Source organism: Rana temporaria, chromosome 7 (genome assembly GCF_905171775.1).
Source record: "Rana temporaria chromosome 7, aRanTem1.1, whole genome shotgun sequence".
Classification (NCBI taxonomy): domain Eukaryota; kingdom Metazoa; phylum Chordata; class Amphibia; order Anura; family Ranidae; genus Rana; species Rana temporaria.
The window spans coordinates 25,406,597-25,427,252 of NC_053495.1; the positions used below are offsets into that span (position 1 = coordinate 25,406,597).

Sequence of the window (20,656 nt, forward strand, 5' to 3'; positions counted from 1 at the left end):
GTGTTTTACGATCCGCCGGTGCAATTTAGCGAGGCTAGTGCAGTATTCACCAAGCACTTACCTCGAAAATTGCACCGTCGGATCGTAACTCCCCCGGCGGAATGCAAATTCCGCGGCTAGGGGGAGTGTACAATTTAAATCAGGCGCGTTCCCGCGCCGATTTAACTGCGCATGCGCCGCCGGCGAAATTTCCCAGTGCGCATGCTCCAAATGACGTCGCTAGGACGTCATTGTTTGCGGCGGCTACGTCAATTGCGGGCATCAGAATTCCCGATCGACTTACGCAAACGACGTAAAAATTTGAATCTCGGCGCGGGAACGACGGCCATACTTAACATTAGCTACCCCTCATATAGCAGGGGTAGCTATCCGCTGGAAAAAGCCGAATGCAAACGGCGTTAAAAAAAAGCGACGGGCGGGCGTACGGACTTGAATCGGCAGTTGTCCTCATTTGCATATCCGACGCGTAAAAAAAAGCGACGACACCTAGCGGCCGGCGGTAGATTGCAGCCTAAGATTCGACTGGTGTAAGTCACTTACACCAGTCGGATCTAAGGGAGATCTATGCGGAATCTGATTCCGCCGTCGTATCTCTTTGATGAATCTGCCCCACTGTTATCACTCAGTACGGTGCCCTGGAGAGAGAATACTACCTGCTTTACAAGCCTGTTAGCAGCTCATCATTAACAAAGTCTAATGCAAATGTTCGATGTGAGCTTTTTTTCAAACACTAGCAGGGGTTAAAAGTACCCGCTAACGACTGAATATCGCAGCTAAAAAGATGGTAAAATGCCGCTTTTTAGCGGCGCTTTACCGATAACGCGGCCAGCTGGCAGTGTGAAATAGCTCTTGAGATAATTCAGCTGTTCAACACCTTCTTGATTTTCCAGGGGGGGTAATTTGCCCCCCCTTGCCCTATGGAGCGGACGCCCATGGAGACAGGGACAATCTTTTATAGTCAAACATTTGCTTTTATATTACTAACAAAGCTGGGCGCAAAGTTGCCGAGGACACGTGTACACACTTTTGTTTTGCTTTTAGATGTGGGTGATAACATGTGTACCTTCCATATGCAGTCAGCCAGCTGTTGACAGAGAAAACGTTTCAGAGGTTGTGCAATCAAATGGTAACATGTATGACCTGATTTATAATATTTTATTTGACAGTCGATATTGGTATTCCAAACCTACCATTATATACAGAGGGAACGCAGAGATTGTGTCTGATGGTTACTCATCTGCCTCTGGGTATAACGTTGGCAGCACCCATTCTGCCACAACCCCTTTACAGGGCACTCTGTGAACTTGACCTGAGAACAGAATCCATTATATAATAACTAGGGGAAAGGGAATCGTGTTTAGGCAAGCAGACTGGTTGTACTGGTTCTTCCAGTTTGGAAGCGAGGTTGATTCACTGTAAACTAACACTTGGAATTAAAATCAAGACGAGTCAAGAGCGGCCAGAAAGCCGTATTTACCCATCTGACTTTCCTGGCCCATTACTGACACTACAATGCTGCTGGGCATCTTATAGAACACTTAAGGGTTTAGTTAAAAAAAATCTTTTTTTTGCAGCTAATCAACCAATAAAACTGCATGTTCATTCCTTCTGTGAATCAACCAGCATTCACTCATTCGTTTTATTTTAAATGTTTTTGCACAATGTATAAGGGTGTGGCAGTTCTGAGAATGGGGCAAAATCAAAAGTTCTCAAGGTATTTTCTCTTAGGATCGAATATTTTTAGAATATGTTGCACCCAATCAGTGCTATGGCAAGGTCATTCAGCGCCCAGTGCAAAGATGCCAAACTGCAGCCCCTCACCTTTTCCACTTCCTGCACTCTTTTCCACTCCCGGCTCTCTCCCCGACTCCCAGGTCTCTCCTCCACTCCCAGGTCTCTCCTCCACTCCCAGGTCTCTCCTCCACTGCCAGGTCTCTCCTCCACTCCCAGGTCTCTCCTCCACTCCCAGGTCTCTCCTCCACTGCCAGGTCTCTCCTCCACTGCCAGGTCTCTCCTCCACTGCCAGGTCTCTCCTCCACTGCCAGGTCTCTCCTCCTCTCTCGGCTCTCTCCTCCACTCCCAGGTCTCTCCTCCACTGCCAGGTCTCTCCTCCTCTCCCGGCTCTCTCCTCCACTCCCAGGTCTCACCTCCACTCCCGGGTCTCTCCTCCACTCCCGGGTCTCTCCTCCACTCCCAGGTCTCTCCCATTCCCGACTCTCTCCTCCACTCCCAGGTCTCTCCCATTCCCGACTCTCTCCTCCACTCCCAGGTCTCTCCCATTCCCGACTCTCTCCTCCACTCCTGGCTCACTTCTCCACTCCCAGCTCTCTCTTCTACTCCCAGCTTTCTCCTCTACTCTCAGCTCACTCCTCCACTCCTGACTCTCTTCTCCACTTCAGGCTCTCTCCTCCACTCCAGACTCTCTCCTCCACTTCAGGCTCTCTCCTCCACTCCAGACTCTCTCCTCCTCTTCCGGCTCTTTCCTCCTTTCCCGGCACTCTTCTCCATTCCTGGCTCTCTCCTCCAATCCCAGGTCTCTCCTCCAATCCCGACTCTCTGCTCCAATCTTGGCTCTGTCTTCCACTCCCGGCTCTGTCTTCCACTCCCGGCTCTGTCTTCCACTCCCGGCTCTGTCTTCCACTCCCGGCTCTGTCTTCCACTCCCGGCTCTGTCTTCCACTCCCGGCTCTCTCTTTTCCACTCCCGGCTCTCTCTTCCACTCCCGGCTCTCTCTTTTCCACTCCCAGGTCTCTCCACCACTCCCAGGTCTCTCCTCCACTCCCAGGTCTCTCCTCCACTCCCAGCTCTCTCCTCCACTCCCAGCTCTCTCCTCCAATCCATCTGCTCCACTTTTGGCTCTTTCCTCCACTACCGGCTCTGTCTTCCACTCCCGACTCTGTCTTCCACTCCTGGCTCTGTCTTCCACTCCTGGCTCTGTCTTTCAGTCCCGGCTCTGTCTTCCACTCCCTGCTCTCTCTACCACTCCCAGCTCTCCTTTTCCTCACTCAGCGGTGCAGGCTGTGCTCTCTCTCCCCTCTTCTCCTTCCTGCTTGCTAGTTCAGCTCCTGTGTGTCTGTGTACACTGCTACCTGCTTGTTAATACAAGAGTGCTGCACTTTTGGGAATAAGGAGTCCTCCACATCCCACACCACATCCCGGGTTCTCTTCTCCTCTCCTCGCTGCTCCAAGCACTGTGCTTACAGGAGTAGTGATACCATTGTCACTACTTCTGTCAGCCTTGTAACAGATGGAAAGTGCCACTATCCAGACAGTAAACCATTACAACCAGGGCAGCCGTCCCTCCTGCCCACCCCTTGTCCTGACCCTGCACCCAGTACTTCTTATATTCGGCAGAGAAATCCATACACTATCATGATATCATGAATTGTATAATATAATAAAAAATAAAGTTTTGTCTATACATTACACTTACACTTGCAGTAGGGGTGTGGTAAAAGCATGCAGTTAAAGTGTTACTATCATTACAGAAAAAATGAAAAGGCGATGGGCGGGGAAAACACAGCTACGTCCTTGCGACGTCATTTACCGCAATGCACGTCGGGAAAGCTTCCCGACGGAGCATGCGCACTACGTTCGGCGAGGGGACGTGCCTAATTTAAATGATCCACGCCCCCTACGGGATCATTTAAATTATGCACGCTTACGCCGGCCAGTTTTACGGAGCGCCCATGCAAATTATGGAGCTACTACTTCGTGAATGAAGCGTAGCGCAAGTAATTTACAGAGGCGTAGCGCTAAAACGGTACGCTGCGCCTCCGTAAGAGTGCGCAGCCCTACCTGAATCTACCCCATTGTATTCTTGTGTCTTTGGGCATCTTGGGGCCTGTCTGGGTCCTCATGTTTCATTTTGCGTAGATGTCTATCACGCACTAACGCATCCATTTCCGGTTTGAAGGCCTACGTAACAATGGAAACGTGCGCACCCCAAACGACACAAACACTCCTCAGTTTGGAGCTTTATCTCCATAATGTCTGCAGGATCGACTTCATAACAAGCTGCAAGAATCTGCCTGTTTTCTGCCCCGCAGCCTCTTCTTAACGTGAAACTGACACCGCGCTGACCTTTTACCACCCCACCGCAGACAAGAAAGGCGACTGTTCATTATTTCATATTGCTCACATCTTTACACTGGTTAGATGATAATAACAGAGCCTGGGGGGGAAACAGCTTCAGTTTCTCGCACATTTACCCTCAGGGTCTCCTAGAGATTGAATTATCAAACACCACACAATGAACGTCTATTTTGATTTAACTATTTCTGACAGCGGACAATAAAAATAGACAGTCTATTCTGTCGGTGAAAAATTTAAGGTGGATGCTAATTGTTCTTATTGGTTGTAAGGAGGAGTTATATCGCCTTATTGTCTATTTTAGGCCCTTAAACTTTGCACCAGTGCACGGAAATCTCAAGCATTGCACATGGTTGTGGGCGGCTCCTATTCAGTTAAATGGGTCGTTCAGCGAGCGGTATTGTCCATCAAACACGACAGCGGGGATCCTTTTTGCTGCGGCATATGTAGAGCCTCCTCGGCTGCTTTTTCATAAAGTGGAGGTGCACCTAAACAAAAAATATGAAAAGCCAGCAGCTACAAATACTGCAGCTGCTGATTTTTAATAAATGGACACTTACCAGTCCAGGGTGCCCGCGATATTGGCAGCCGAAGAAGAGCAATCGCTCATCTCCTTGCTGCCCCGCCGCCATCCTCGGTGAGGGAATCAGGAAGTGAAGCATTGCGGTTTCACTGCCCGGTTCCCTACTGCGCATGCGCCACGCATTTTGACTGGTCCCCATTGTGTTTGGGGAACTGTGTGTTTCCCAGAACCCAGCGGGGGGGGGGGGGCCGAATTCTGCAGATATTCTACAGATATCTCTCCCCGGAAGTAGGTGCAAATAACTGAAAGGTGCCAATTGTGGCACCGGAGGGGGGGAGGAATCCGATGAGCGGAAGTTTCACTTTAGGGTGGAACTCCGCTTTAAGGGGGAGTGTTTGAGGTGGTGAAAACACAGCCTAAGGGCCGGATTCACGTAGCACTTACGCCGACGTATCTCGAGATACGCCGCGTAAGTGCACAGATGCGCCGTCGTATCTATGCGCCCGACTCTGAAAGCAAGATACGCCTGAAATTAGGCTCCATCCGACCGACGTAAGTTTCCTATGCCGTCGTATCCTGGGCGCATATTTACCCTGGCCGCAAGGGGCGCTCCCATTGATTTACGCGTTGAATATGCAAATGACTGAGATACGCCGATTCACGAACATACTTGCGCCCGTCGCAGTTATATACGCCGTTTACGTAAGGCATACGTCCGACGTAAAGTTAGTCCACATATAGGAGGCGCAACCCATGCAAAGGTATGAACCCAGAACAGCCGTCGTATTTTACGACGTTTACGTAGTACTACGTGAATAGAGCTGGGCGTAGGTTACGTTCAGTGATTCGACGTATCTTAGGCGTTCTTTCCGACGTGATTCTGAGCATGCGCACTGGGAAGCATCCACGGGACGGCGCATGCGCCGTTCATTCGGCCAATCATTTGCATGGGGTCACGGTTCATTTAAATGGATCATGCCCACTTCCACCTAATTTGAATTAGGTCGGCTTACGCCTACGAAATTACGTTACGCCGGCACAACGTTGGGAGCAAGTGCTTTGTGAACACTGTGCTTGCCTCTCTGTGTTACGTCGGCGTAGCACATATGAGATGCGCTACGCCGGCAGAAATATGCGCTGAAGTATGTGAATCCGGCCCTAAGTGTGCATTATTACTGCTCCCCAGCTTCAAGTGTAAACGAGACCTTAGATGGAGGTTTAGACCTAAGCAGTCCCAGAGAAAGATATGATAATCTGTTCCTATAAAACAAAAAAGACAGATTGAATTAAACTGTGTATGGGAAAACCATTATAGTGCTTAAATATCTTTGTTTTCTTATTTGTTTTTGTTTTTTTTTTCCTTATTTTTTTATTATTTTCATTATATTTTGATATTTAACTTTCTTCTTTTTTAATTTATATTTATCTATCTACAACAGTTACATGTAGGTTTGGCCCTAAACTGTTACAATCGGAAATGATTTGTTAATCTATGTTCTATAAAAAAAGACAGATTTGAATTAAGGGCCAGATTCAGGTAGAATTCCGGCGGTGTAACGTATTGCATTTACGTTACACCACCGCAAGTTTTACGGGCAAGTGCTTGATTCACAAAGCACTTGCCTGTAAACTTGCGGCGGCGTAGTGTAAATCCGTCCGGCGCAAGCCCGCCTAATTCAAATGGGGCGTGTATCATTTAAATTAGGCGCGTTCCCGCGCCGAACGTACTGCGCATGCTCCGTTTTGAAATTTCCCGCCGTGCTTTGCGCGAAATGATGTTGCACCGACGTCATTTTTTGCGTGCGTTACGTCCTTTCCTATTCACGGACGACTTACGCAAAAAAAAAAAAAAAAAATTTAAATTTGACGCGAGAACGACGGCCATACTTTAACATGGCAAGTCTAAATATAAGCCAAGAAATAGCAGCTGTAACTATACGCCGGGAAAAGCCGACTAGCGAAGACGTAAGAGAATGCGACGAACGCGCGTACCTTCGTAGATCGCCGTAAACAGATAATTAGCATACCCGACGCAGAAAACGACGCAAACTCCACCCAGCGGGTGCCGAAGTATAACACCTACGATCCGAAGGCGTACGAAGACGTACGCCTGTCGGATCGAAGCCAGAAGCCGTCGTATCTTGGTTTGAGGATTCAAACTAAAGATATAACGCGGCAAATTTGAAAGTACGCCGGAGTATCAGCAGATACTCCGGCGTACTTCTTCTGTGAATCTGGCCCTAAATGTGTAAGTGCTAGTTAAATATTTTAGATTTTTTTATCTTGTTTTTCTCATTTTTTGTTTTTTATTTAAATTAATATTTTATTTTCTTATTTTTTTCTGATTTATATTTTTCCTTTAAGCAGTTAATTGTTGTTGTAAAGCTGTATACTTGTGTTTTTGCCTTAAGCCAGCATCCTGGAGAGAGCTCAGAGTATAGGTTGATATGGGTATATACATGTCACGGCAGTCGCACGCGTTTGTCTGAAATGTAATAGAAAACCAATTTATCGCTAAATGGAATTTCTGTCTGCCGCAGAAGGAATGGAAGGGATTCAATTTACTTGTCTTGCATTACTCTCTGGCAAGTGATTTTAAAATTAGGCTTTTTTTTCGCATCTGAATAAAATTGGTGTCTGATATCAGCATTATAACGCATAATTGGGGAATGTTGTTCACCGGGGTTTTACTATTCACAAAAATTTTAAGTATTTTCTTAAAGGAAACTAGTCCTGAGAAAAATATGGAGATTCTGTTAGCTTCTCCTTTTGAAAAGTAATAATTTTCTGGCCATCATGCTGATTCTTTAACATCAACACTTTCTAAGTCTCTGTGCTGAAAAATGTATAAGTCAGTGGACCTTTAATAAAAAACAACAAAAAATCCCCAACAAAAATGATTTCTTTTGGGGGGCAAAAGATGACAACTGGGGGCCTGTTTCAGACATAGATAAAAGGGGCAAAGTTAAATACCAACTCTATGAATAGAAGACTGGCAGATGAATAAAAGGTCCCCCTTCTCCATTCATAGAGTCAGTGCTGGGACAAGGTCACCTAGAGCCCAGGGCAAACATACCAAACTGTGCCCCCCCCCCCCCAAGATGTATGAGCATTATGCATCAGAAAAAATCCCCTCCCACAAAAAAAGGGCACTAAGCTACATGACTACCCCCCTAAGCATAAATTCTCCCTTTGCCAGTCAGTGGTGTCACTAGGGTTGGTGTCACCTGGTGCGGTAAAACATGGACTAAAAAGGCTAGTGAGTCGATGTGACTCTCCCCCCTCAACCTGCCACAATGGATGGAGCAAGGATGTGATTGGGGGAATGGATGGAGCCGGGATGGAATGAGGGTAGTGGATAGAGCCCGGATGGGGGATGGATAGAGATGGGATGGGGTGGTGGATGGAGCCCAGGTGGGATCGGAGGGTGGATAGAGTAGGGATGGGATGGGGGGTGGATAGAGTCAGAATGGGATTGGGGGATGGATAGAGATGGGATCGGAGGGTGGATAGAGTAGGGATGGGATGGGGGATGGATAGAGATGGGATATGATGGGGTGGGGGATGGAGCCCAGATGGGATTGGGGGGTGGATAGAGTAGGGATGGGATGGGGGATGGATAGAGTCAGGATGGGATTGGGGGATGGATAGAGTCAGGATGGGATGGTGGATGGAGCCCGGATGGGATGGCGGGAATGGATAGAGTCGGGATGGGATCGGGGTGGTGGATGGGTTGGTGGATGGAGACCGGATGAGATGGGGTGGTGGATGGACCCGGGATGGGATTGGGGGGATGGATGGAGCTGAGATGGGATCTTTGATTTGGGGGGGGGTTATTGGTTAGAGGATATGTGCTAGGTGGTGCTTTGGGAGAGGAATTGTGCTGGGGGGTTAATCTTTAAATCTGCCCCCCTTCTACTTCTAGCACAAGTCATTTCTAACCACCCCCATCCTTCCTTTTAGCACAAGAACCCCCCATTCATCCGTACTAGCACAAATCCTACCCCTCCCCCACAAAAAAATCTTCTCCTATTGGTAGCACAAATCCTCTTCCCCCTCTACCATATCACCTTTACCAAAATACCATCAAATTATTGAGGAAAATCTTCTGCCTCTGCCAGAAAGTTGTCAATGAGAAGAAGGTTTACCTTCCAACATGGCAATGACCCAAAGCACACGAAAAAAATACCTCATTCATTTGAGCCTTGATGAAGGGGGATTGTTGGCCCCGAAACGTGTTGGTGCATTTATTGTTCTTGTTATAATCTACAATAAATTATTATGGACTGGTAAAACGACTGTCTGACGCTCTTTCTATAAATTTTATTTGTAGTTTTTTAATTTGGGAGCCATTGCCCCTTGGGACGGCCCTTGTATTGTGGTAGAGCTGTCAAGGTTTAGTTGCAAAGCCCAACAAACATCTTCTATTTTGACAGATAAAAGATCCAAGTCCAGTGCCTACCGCCTTATTGTAATATGACGGTCGCAGGAACCCTTCGTCTCTCCGGGCGGCTGTCATATGACGTCCTCGGCTTCCCGGCATTGTGGAAAGCGTGTGCTCACTGCGTCACTGAGGACCCAATGTGCGTACCCAACGTCCGCGATGTCCGCCGGGCACCCGTGATTGCTCATCACAGAGCAGGGACGTGGATCTGTGTGTGTAAACACACAGATCCACGTCCTGTCAGGGGAGAGGAGAACTGATCGTATGTTCCTTGTATATAGGAACACCGATCGGTCTCCTCCCCTCATCAGTGCCCTCCCCCCACAGGACTCCCTAGGACACACATTTAACCCCTTGATCGCCCCCTAGTGTTAACCCTGTTCCCTGCCAGTGACATTTATACAGTAATCATTGCATTTGTATAGCACTGATCGCTGTATAAATGACAATGGTCCCAAAATAGTGTCAGAAGTGTCCAATATGTCCGCCGCAATGTGGCACTCCCGATAAAAATCGCAGATCGCCGCCATTAGTAGTAAAAAAAAAAATAATAAAAATGTCATAAATCTATCCCCTAATTTGTAGACGCTATAACTTTTGTGCAAACCAATCAATATACGCTTATTGCGGGGTTTTTTTTACCAAAAATTGTAGAAGAATACATATCGGCCTAAACTGAGGAAAAATTATTATTTTTTTTTTTAAATTGGGATATTTATTATAGTAAATAGTAATAAATATTGTGTTTTTTTTTTTTAAATTGTCGCTCTTTTTTTGTTTATAGCCCAAAAAATAAAAACCGCAGAGGTGATCAAATGCCACCAAAATAAAGCTTTATTTGTAGGGAAAAAAGGACGTCGATTTTGTTTGGAAACCACGTTGCACGAGGGGAAAAAAATGATCAAAATTAAATTTGGGTACAATGTCGCATGACCGCACAATTGTCATTGAAAGTGTGACAGCGCTGAAAGCTGAAAATTGGCCTGGGCAGGAAAGGGGGTGAAAATCCCCGGTATTGAAGTGGTTAGGGAAGATCACATGATCCATCCTGCGTGCCAATAGCCAACAATAGCGATACCTATAATAGAAAACGGCTGTAGCTGACCCCAATAATTTGTCCCAAATACTATAAAGAGACATAAAGACAGTATTTTCGGGACGCTCCATAATCATGAATGATCCGTATAAGGACACAGCTTACACATATAAATAACAATGACACACTATGTTAACGTATCCCCTTGTTCTCGTTAGCATGACATCCAATCGTCAGGGTTAATCTTATCAGTCTGTACCATATGGGGATTCTATTACTTGTTTTGCTTTAATTAATCCATTCGGTAACAGAAAAGCGAGACTCATCCTCTAATCTACAGCAGTGGACCACAAACGTTGTCACTGATCATAGCTCCGCACTTATCTCTATAGAACATTGGCCTAATGCTGTCAGTTCCACCATTGATGTAATATTGTTAGGACAAGGGAGCCGTATATACGCAATAAAACTCGGCATTCCGTTTATGGTAGAAATCGCCTGGTATTATGTTTTTTCTTAAAGCTGAATTCTAGGCAGATATCAAAGACACAAATGCAGTTTATGTAGCTGACTTTTATATTTTTTAAAACCTGGCTGAAGCTCCTCTATCCATAGGAGTGCGCACAGGGTATGTCAGGTGTGCTTGGTAGGGTGACAACGTGTCTCGGGTTGTGCGGGACAGTCCCGCATTTTGCAGGTCTGTCCCGGGCACCTTCATTCCAGGACAATACAGTGTCCCGGAATGAAAAAAAAACTGACACAGCCATGGGTGAACTCCCGCTTTAAACATGGGTCCTCCCATCTAGGTTGTAGCATTGGCAGTGAGATGGGTTTAGGATTTTATGATTAGGGACCCTTGGCCGGTAGGTCTTGGGATTCCTATGGTTAGCATTGATTATTTATGTTGTTTATACTGGATTACATTTTATGCTGTTCCCTGGAGTTTTTCCTTAATTTTCTTATTCCGATATTTGTGTTAAAGCGGGAGTTCACCCGGTAAGCAGTACTTACCGTTTTAGAGATAGATCTTCTCCGCCGCTTCCGGGTATGGTCTTCGGGACTTGGACTGGGTGTTCCTATTTGATTGACAGGCTTCCGACGTTCGCATACATTGCGTCACGAGTAGCCGAAAGAAGCCGAACGTCTGTGCAGCTCTATACGGCGCCTGCGCACCGACTACTTTCGGAAAATCGTGACGCGATGTATGCGACCGTCGGAAGCCTGTCGAAAGCCTGTCAACCAAATAGGAACGCCCAGTCCCGCAGCCCATACCCGGAAGCGGCGGAGAAGATCGCTCTCTAAAACGGTAAGTACAGCTTCGACTTTAAAAAAAACACCCGATTCCCCTAGACAAAACAAGCCTCAATCTAATGTTAAAAATTAACTTTTTGGGTAAACCTCCACTTTAAATACTGCTTTGCACTATGTATTTGATATGTGGACCTCGATGGTGTTTGCTAACACTCACTGAATCTGTTGAGATGCTTTTGTTTTGTTATAATATATCTTTTCAATAAACATAATTGGAACAGAAATGTATGAAGAAAGATTATTAGTTATCAAAATTTGATAACAGAAATTAAGAAAAAAAAAATATATATTTTTTTATATAGCAAAAAAAAACACTGCGTTGATTATAAACCACCAAGAGAAAGCTCCATTTGTGTGGAAAAAAATGCAAAAAAAATCATGTAATTGCCAGTTAAAATAGCGCAGAGCGTTTATTAGCAAAAAAACGAATGTCATGAATCCTCCTGGAGGTTAACAGGAGACCTGTACACAAAACATAAGAATTATTATAATGAATACTATAGTACTAGTATTTACTTTGTGTTTGCTCCTTGTTCTCAGGCACACCTTTTGTCAGAACAATGGTTGTGTTCCACAATAGTTTTTTTCGACTGTAACAACTGTAAATGCCTCTCCCAGTTATGGGCTGTGAGCAGACCTCATCTATACACATAAATCATTAATTTTTTTATATTACTTTCTTTCTTTCTTACAGGTTTTACATTGAAAGTATAACATTTCTGAAGGAGGTGACAACCGTTGAATTGTTCTTCCTGAATGCCAAGGCCTGCTTGTTCAAGGTAATATTTGAAAATCATTTTTGGTGAATAACACTGCTGCTAGTGTGAAAGGAGCTAAACTGACCCCACTTCTTTCGTTGATTTGTGTTTCTCGTTGCTGGGTATTTGAAACTGTATGTCCAGTCCAGGCAATGCTAAAATTTACTCCCAACCCTCCCTCTTCTCTTCTAGATCACGTCCCACCATTGTTTTTCTTTTACCTTGTTCCTGAAAGGATAAGCAGCTTTTATTACTCACTATGACATCATCGCCAGGCCTGTAAAATCCTTGCTGGGGCAACTGGTGGGAGGTCAGTTCCTATTAACTTAGGCACCCTTCCCCAGAACGACATCTCTCAAAAGCCCTTTTCCAACACACATGTCAGAGTTCACTCATCATGTCAGTGGTTCCCCCATCACATCAGAGACACTCCTTAAACTCAGAGGCCCCCATCACATCAGAGTTCCTCTATCACATCAGAGTCAACCCTACACATCAGAGTTCGCCCATCATGTCAGTGGTTCCCCCATCACATCAGAGACACTCCTTAAACTCAGAGGCCCCCATCACATCAGAGTTCCTCTATCACATCAGAGTCAACCCTTCACATCAGAGTTTCTCTATCACATCAGAGTCAACCCTTCACATCAGAGTTCCTCTATCACATCAGAGTCAACCCTTCACATGAGAGTTCGCTCATCTTGTCAGTGGATCCCCCAACACATCAGAGACACTCCTTAAAGCGGAGGTTCACCCTAATAACATTTATATCTGACCAACTTCCTTATACTTGTAACAAGTACAGTCCGCAGTTTTTTTGTTTTTTTAGGCTGTACGTACCTTGTAATCTATCTTTGCAACCTGGCTTCCGGGTAGTTCTCCCCGCGGGAGTAGGCTTTTTTCTGCCGAGGAGGAATGTCATCTGGGAGGTCGCCCAGATGATTGACGTCCGTTCCCCCCGGCAGATAAGGCCCTGCCCCCCCCCCCCGTATTGCGTAGGCGCGCACGAGTCACGGCTTTTCCGAAAGTAGCTGAACGTGCAGAGCTGTGAGTCGGCTCTATACAGCCTAAAAAAAATAAAAATTGCGGACTGTACTTGTTACAAGTATAAGGAAGTTGTCAGATATAAATGTTATTAGGGTGAACCTCTGCTTTAAACTCAGAGGCCCCCATCACATCAGAGTTCCTCTATCACATCAGAGTCAACTCTTCACATCAGAGTTCCTCTATCACATCAGAGTCAACCCTTCACATTAGAGTTCCCTCATGTCAGTGGTTCCCCTATCACATCAGAGCCTCCCTATACATCAGAGGTCCTCCTATACATGAGAATCTCTCATCAGATTAGTCTCCCCTATACATAAACCCCCCCCCCCCCCCCAATCACCATAGAGTCCCCTTCATCACAGAGCCCCCAATCACACAGTCCCTGCTGCACATCGTAGTCCTACTTTTTGGCTCCAGCAGTGCGGCAGAGAACGGGAGGTGGAGGGGGCATGGAGGAGATGAACTCCCATCTTTTCCTGAATGCCGCCTGTCCCGAATCAGAGTAATGCATTGCCATACTACGGGCAAGCTAGCTGCCATGACCATAGCAATGAGTGACATCATGCATCCTGGCCCTAGAGCATCATTGGTTGTTAAGGTGCTGGCAGTCAGCCCACCTGCACCATGGCAACTAATAACAATGATCAAGGGCAAACTGGATCCCGTGCTTGCGGTGCCCCAGGAGAACCCAGATGGCACTCTGGTTGAAAAACACCGATCTAAAGTTCATCACTGAACATAAAAACTCATTGTATGCGGATCTTCAGTGGTGTAAGGCCACATTCACATTGTTAAACTGTACTAGCAGAAATGAGTTATGTTGCGTTATGTGTTAGCAGTTAACGTATGTTGCATTGGGGCAGCCCATTCATTTGAGTAGGGGTAGTAGTGTGAACGGTGCCTAACCACATTGCCTGTCTGGTTACCAGCAGCTGATTGGCTGTCAGATAGCTTTTAGCGAATCCAATTCTATTGATGCTATTCAGAAATGTGTCATATTTTTCCGGTTTATGGCATTGTATTGAATAGTGCTGCATGTGTCTCGCATGTCCGAGGCGCAGTACATGTGGGGGTGGCCCACCAACATGGCAGGTTTATAGGCTCAGTCATGTACTTGGACAGTTCTGCTTTTAGAATGCCGGATGGCAGACAAAGAAGGAACAAGAGATCCGGAGCTGCCCATCATCTTTTATCACCTCATGTACTTGGAAGTGAGTTCAGAGACGATCCCGCACAGGTTTAATGCACAATCATTTCTTTATCCAGCCTGCAGTAAGGTTGGAGACCCATAAACAGTGACAGCATTATAATAAAAGTTGGATGCAGCCAGCGGGGCTCAGCAGAGGAAGGGGATTGTGTTTCTACATGTTTGCCCTCAGATTAAGTCCGACCTGTTCAAAAGGTCCTGCTATGTGTTTGATGTTTACCTGAGCTGAGTACATGTAATGGAGAAAACCGCACTAATTTATACTTTCTGCTAATCTCCGACAGGCCTTCACCTTCCTGGCCAGCATACTATTGTATGGCATGGCACCAAAATAATGAAGTTTGTAAATATACTTAATTATATGGAATACGAGATTCAATGAGCTATGGACATTCAAGTATGTACATATTCTTAACAAGCCGTAAATAAGCTATAAAGGGCCATTCTGAGTGTTGCAGGTATTGGCACGCTTGTTTTTGTGTGTTGAGATGCACTGGGTTAAGGCAGTTCATTAATTTTGAATGAGCTGGCGGTGTACCTTTAACACATGAAAAGTCATTCTCTCAGCAGCTCAGCTCCCCCTGTATCCCCTATCCCAGAAGTGTCTAAGCAGCTCTCCCTCCCAGCAGTGACCCAGCAGCTCAGCTTCCCCTATCTCAGCAGTGATTTAGTAATTTAGCTCCCCTTCCCAACAGTAACTCAGCCACCCTGCTCCCCCATCCTAACAGTGTCCAAGCAGCTCAGCTCCTCCCTCCAGCAGTAAATCAGCAGCTCATCAGCAGCTCAGCTCCCTCTGCTCCCCCATGCCAGCAATGTCTCAGCAACTCAGCCACCCTACCTCCCCCTGCTCCCCCCTGGTAGCAGTGGCTCAGCAGCTAAGCTCCCCCTGCTCCCACATCCAAACAGTGACTTAGTAGCTTATGTCTACCTCCTCCCCCATTTCAGCAGCTCAGTTCCCCTTGCTCTATCTCCCAGCCATGACTCAGCAGCCCAGCTGTACCTGCTCCCCTATCCTAGCAGTGACTCAGCAGCTCAGTTCCCCTTGCTCTATCTCCCAACCATGACTCAGCAGCTCAGCTTCCCCTGCTCCCCCATACAAGCAATGTCTCAGCAACTCAGTCACCCAACCCTTCCCTTCAGCAGTGACTAAGAAACTCTGATCCCCCCTGTTAGCAATGAATCAGCAGTTCAGCTCCCACTGCTCCCACATACAAGCAGTGACTCATCAGTTCACCTCCCCATCTGAGCATTGTCTTAGCAGCTCACCCCCTGCTCTCCCACCTGAGCAGTGACTCAGCAGCTCAGCTCCCCCTGCTCTCCTGTCCAAACAGTGACTTATCAGTGCACGTCTACCTCCTCCCCCCATCCCAGCAGCCACTCAGCAGCTCAGCCCTCCCTTTCTCCCTGGTCCAGCAGCAACTTAGCAGCTCAACACTTCCTTTTTCCTGTCCCAGCAGCAACTAAGCAGCTCAGCACCTCCCCCCTTCTTCCTGTCCCAGCAGCAACTCAGCAGCTCAGCCCCCCTTCTCCCTGTCCCAGCAGCAATTCAGCCCTCCCCTTTCCCTGTCCCAGCAGCCACCCAGCAGCAACTCGCGAGCTCAGCCCCCCTTCTCCCTGTCCCAGCAGCAACTCAGCCCCCCTTCTCCCTGTCACAGCTGCAACTCAGCCCCCCCTTCTCCCTGTCCCAGCTGCAACTCAGCCCCCCCCTTCTCCCTGTCCCAGCAGCAACTCAGCAGCTCAGCCCCCTCTTCTCCCTGTCCCAGCTGCAACTCAGCCCCCCCTTCTCCCTGTCCCAGCAGCAACTCAGCAGCTCAGTCCCCTTTCCCCTGTCCCAACAGCAACTCAGCCCCCCATTCTCCTTGCCCTAGCAGCAACTCAGTCCCCCTCTTCTTCCTGTCTCAGCAACAACTCAGCAGCTCAGCCCCACCTTTCCCCTTACCAGCAGCAACTCGGCAGCTCAGCCCCCCCCCTTCTCCCTGTTCTAGCAGCAACTCAGCCCCCCCCCCCTTCTACCTGTCCCAGCGGAAACTCAGCAGCTCAGCCCCCCCCCCCCTCCCCCCTGTCCTAGCACCAACTCAGCAGCTCAGCCCCCTCTGTCCCAGCAGAAACTCAATCTTCCAGCAGCCTTCACATTAAAAACAAATGTATAATTTGTGCTTTGGCTCTCGTATTCATGATAAAGCCTATCAAGTGTTAATCTTGCAGGAACAATGCTGTATTTACAGCGCTCCACTGGGAGTCATTATGGCGGTACGAGCCCTCAGAATCATTTCTGATTTTCACAGTCCAGTTCCCACGCTATCAAGGACAATCCATTCTTCCAGCAGGAACCATTGCAGTTACTTTGCATGCATGAAGCAGTGAAGCGGAGTATAGGAAGCAGACTAAAGAATAAAATGTTTAGTTTATGGTGGAGTTGGATAGATCAGGCCTTTAACAGGTTAATCTTATAGCCTATGTAAGCTATTTGTCATTGTTAGGTTTATGACAAGTGTCACCTGTGATTTCTACCCAGAAACCCACACGGCCGAGAACTGATGGACTTGTCCGCCTTTTCAACCGTGACGCTCTGTAAATCTGAACAATTTTCCGTAAACAGGAGATCTTGGCAGCCTAGTCCCGGCATACATACAGACCAGCCGTTCGCAGATGTGCAGCGCTCGGCGTTGTAAATGACACTGTCAGTCCAATTTCAAATTTGTAAGATGCAGAACCTGAGCGGGGTGAAGGTCACTCCACAAGAATCTGCATTCACTGACTGAGCTGGCTCCTCCTCCTAGATGATCTGCAGTCCCTGCACTGCGTCAGTGCCCGGGTACACCCATACCGGCCGGACTGGAAGATAATTACACTTATCACAAAGCCTTGAAAAGTTATTTTCTAGTGTTATCTGTACTTACTGTAGATTATCTTCTTAGGAACTTCTTTTATTGCTGGAAGTAAGCCAGTTAAAGTCCATTTTTTCAAGATAGAGTAGAGAAGGGTTAGAACCCCTGTCTGTGTCCCATTGGGGAGATTTCCTCTTACTTCCTGTCATGGTGACAAATCAGGAAGTCCAAGAGGGTTTTCCATCTATTTCTGTGCTGGTGACAACTATGACATCTTGGATTCTCCACCCGTTTCTGCCTTGGTGACAGTGACAGTGGTCACCAGAACAAATACAGAAGAAGAATTGCAGACAACATACAGTATAAGAAAATTAAAGCAACTTTACACCCAAAAGCAAACATTTATTTTACAACAGCTTACCAATTCTAAAATGTGATGGCTGCATTTGTTTTCTTTTTTGGCTTTCTTTCCCCTAATTTCGTCTGGTGATCCAAACTGTAAGGCCCAGATTCACAAAGGAGACACGCCGTCGTATCTCTGAGTTGTGCCGTCGTATCCATGCGCCTGATTCTTAGAATCAGTTACGCATAGATTTCTATTCGATCCGACTGGCGTCAGTCTCTTACGCCGTCGGATCGTAACTGCATATTTACGCTGGCCGCTAGGGGCGTGTACGCTGATTTACTAGAAATATGTAAATCAGCTAGATACGCAAATTCACGAACGTACGCCCGGCCGACGCAGTACAGATACGCCGTTTAGGTTAGGCTTTTCCCGGCGTAAAGTTACCCCTGCTATATGGCGGCGTACAAATGTTAAGTAAGGACGTCGTTACCGTGTCAAATTTTTAATATTTTACGTCGTTTGTGTAAGTTGTCCGTGAATGGGGCTGGACGTAATTTACGTTCACGTCCAGGGGCGGACTGACCATTGAGTCACTCGGGCACTGCCCGAGGGCCCCATGCCACTAGGGGGCCCCATCCGGGTTGCCAGGCTCAGTAAAACCAGGGACAGTATGTAAAAATCTGTGTTTTTTTTAGATCTGTCCCTGATATGTCCAAAAATGACATGCTTTTAATGTGAATATCCCAAGATTTTAGCTGCCCGCCTCTGCACTACCTCCTGGCGTGGTGGCCATCTGTAAGCCAGAGGGGCCCCATAATCTTCTATTGCCCGGGGGCCCCATGAGTTGTCAGTCCGCCCCTGTTCACGTCAAAACCAATACGTCCTTGCGGCGTATTTGGAGCAATGCACACTGGGATATGTCCATGGACGGCGCATGCGCCGTTCGTGAAAAACGTCAATCACGTCAGGTCATGGTTATTTTACTTAACACACGCCCCCCTGTTCCAAATTTGAATTAGGCGGGCTTACGCCGGCCTATTTACACTACGCCGCCGCAACTTACAGAGCAAGTGCTTTGAGAATACAGCACTTGCCCGTCTAAGTTGCGGAGGCGTAACGTAAATCGGATATGTTACGCCGGCGCAAAGATATACGCAGATCTACGAGAATCTGGTCCTAAGTTCCGGTTCACACAGGGGCAACCCGACATACAGCGCGACTTTGCAAAGCAACTTCAGCGCGACTTCAGCGCGACATGGAGCAACTTACAAAGTGACTTGAAGTTGCCTCCAGGACAGGCGACTTTGGCGACTTTGGCTGTGGCCAATCACAGAATAATCAGCTCTGTGGGGGGGGAGGATTTTGCCTGAGTAAACTATTTTCTTTTCCTGTAAAGTTGCTTCAGTTAAGATGGAGATCCGACTTGGAGGCGACTTCCATTGAAATCAATAGGTACAAGTTGCCTAGAAGTCGCCTTGAAGTAGTAGAAGTCAGAGGAAGTAAACCCAAAAACATTTTTCCTGTAAAAAAAAAAAACGCATAATGAGCTAGTATGCATAGCATACTAGCTCATTATGTGGCACTAACCTGAGATCGAAGCCCCCAAAGTGCTCTTCGTTCCCCTCCGCCGCCGCCGCCATGTCCCCTCGGAGCGTCTTCCTTGTATCGCCGCTCCGCCGCTGTGACAGGACGGAGCGGCGATGACGTCATTATCCCATGGATAAAACCGGCAAGCTCAGTGCACCAGCACAAGCACGTACAGGTACGTCGCCTTTAAGAGCCCAGCCGTGGGGTGCGCTCGCAATCTAGTCCTGAGCTCCGTGACCACGTCCGCGGGACCCACGGACCCGATTGCCGCCGGTGTCCCACGATCGGTCACAGGAGCCATTCTTCTCTGTGGCTTGTCACTGATCGTCTGTTCCCTGTTATAGGGAACGACGATCAGTGATGTCACACTTCCAGCCACGCCCCCCTACAGTTAGAAACACACAATAGCGCCCCCTAGTGGTTAACTCCTTCACTGCCATTGTCATTTTCACAGTAATCAGTGCATTTTTTTAGCACTTTTCGCTGTGAAAATGACAATGGTCCCAAAAAATGTGTCAAAAGTGTCCGATGTGTCCGCCATAATGTCGCAGTCACGAAAAAAATCCCTGATCTCCACCATTACTAATAAAAAAAAATATTAATAAAAATGCCATAAACCCTATTGATACGCCGGCGTAATTTCAAAATTCCTGCGTCGTATCTTTGTTTTGAATCCTCAAAACAAGATACAACGGCATCTGGGTTAGATCCGACAGGCGTACGTCTTCGTACGCCTTCGGATCTTAGATGCAATTTTTCGGCGTCTGCTAGGTGGTAGGTTCCCGTCATAATCCGTGTCGAATATGCAAATGAGCTATTTCCGACGATCCACGAACGTACGACTGGCCGTCGCATTTTTTTACGTCGTTTCCGTTCGGCTTTTTCCGGCGTATAGTTAAAGCTGCTATCTGGTGGCGTACTCAATATTAAGTATGGCCGACGTTCCCGTGTATAATTTTGAAAATTTTACGTCGTTTGCGTAATTCGTCCGTGAATGGGGCTGGACGCCATTTACGTACACGTCGAAAACAATGACGTCTTGCGACGTCATTTGGAGCAATGCACCCTGGGAGTTTTGACGAACGGGGCATGTGCAGTTCGTTCGGCGTGGGGACGCGCTTCATTTAAATGAAACACGCCCCCTACCCGCCCAATTTGAATTCCGCGCCCTTACGCCGCGAGAGATACACTACGCCGCCGTAACTTACGGCGCAAATTCTTTCAGGATTCAAAGAAAAGTAAAGTAAGTTACAGCGGCGTAGCGTATCTCACATACGCTGCACCCACGCAGATGTATGTGAATCTGCCCCTATAACTTTAGCGCAAACCAATCAATAAATGCTTATTGCGATTTTTTTTACCAAAAATATGTAGAAGAATACGTATCGGCCTAAACTGAGGGAAAAAATTTATTTTTTGTATATATCTTTTTGGAGGATATTTATTATAGCAAAAAGTAAAAAATATTGTTTTTTTTT

General features: G+C 47.1%; 1 protein-coding gene across 1 annotated transcript in view; it reads left to right on the forward strand.

The window, feature by feature from the left end:
- FRMD4B (FERM domain containing 4B) overlaps positions 1-20,656 on the forward strand; it is a 283,767-nt gene that overhangs the window by 117,425 nt on the left and 145,686 nt on the right. Inside the window, exon 5 of the mRNA XM_040359088.1 lies at positions 12,100-12,184. Coding sequence (XP_040215022.1) covers positions 12,100-12,184 — 85 coding nt within the window. The remainder of the gene's footprint in view (positions 1-12,099; positions 12,185-20,656) is intronic.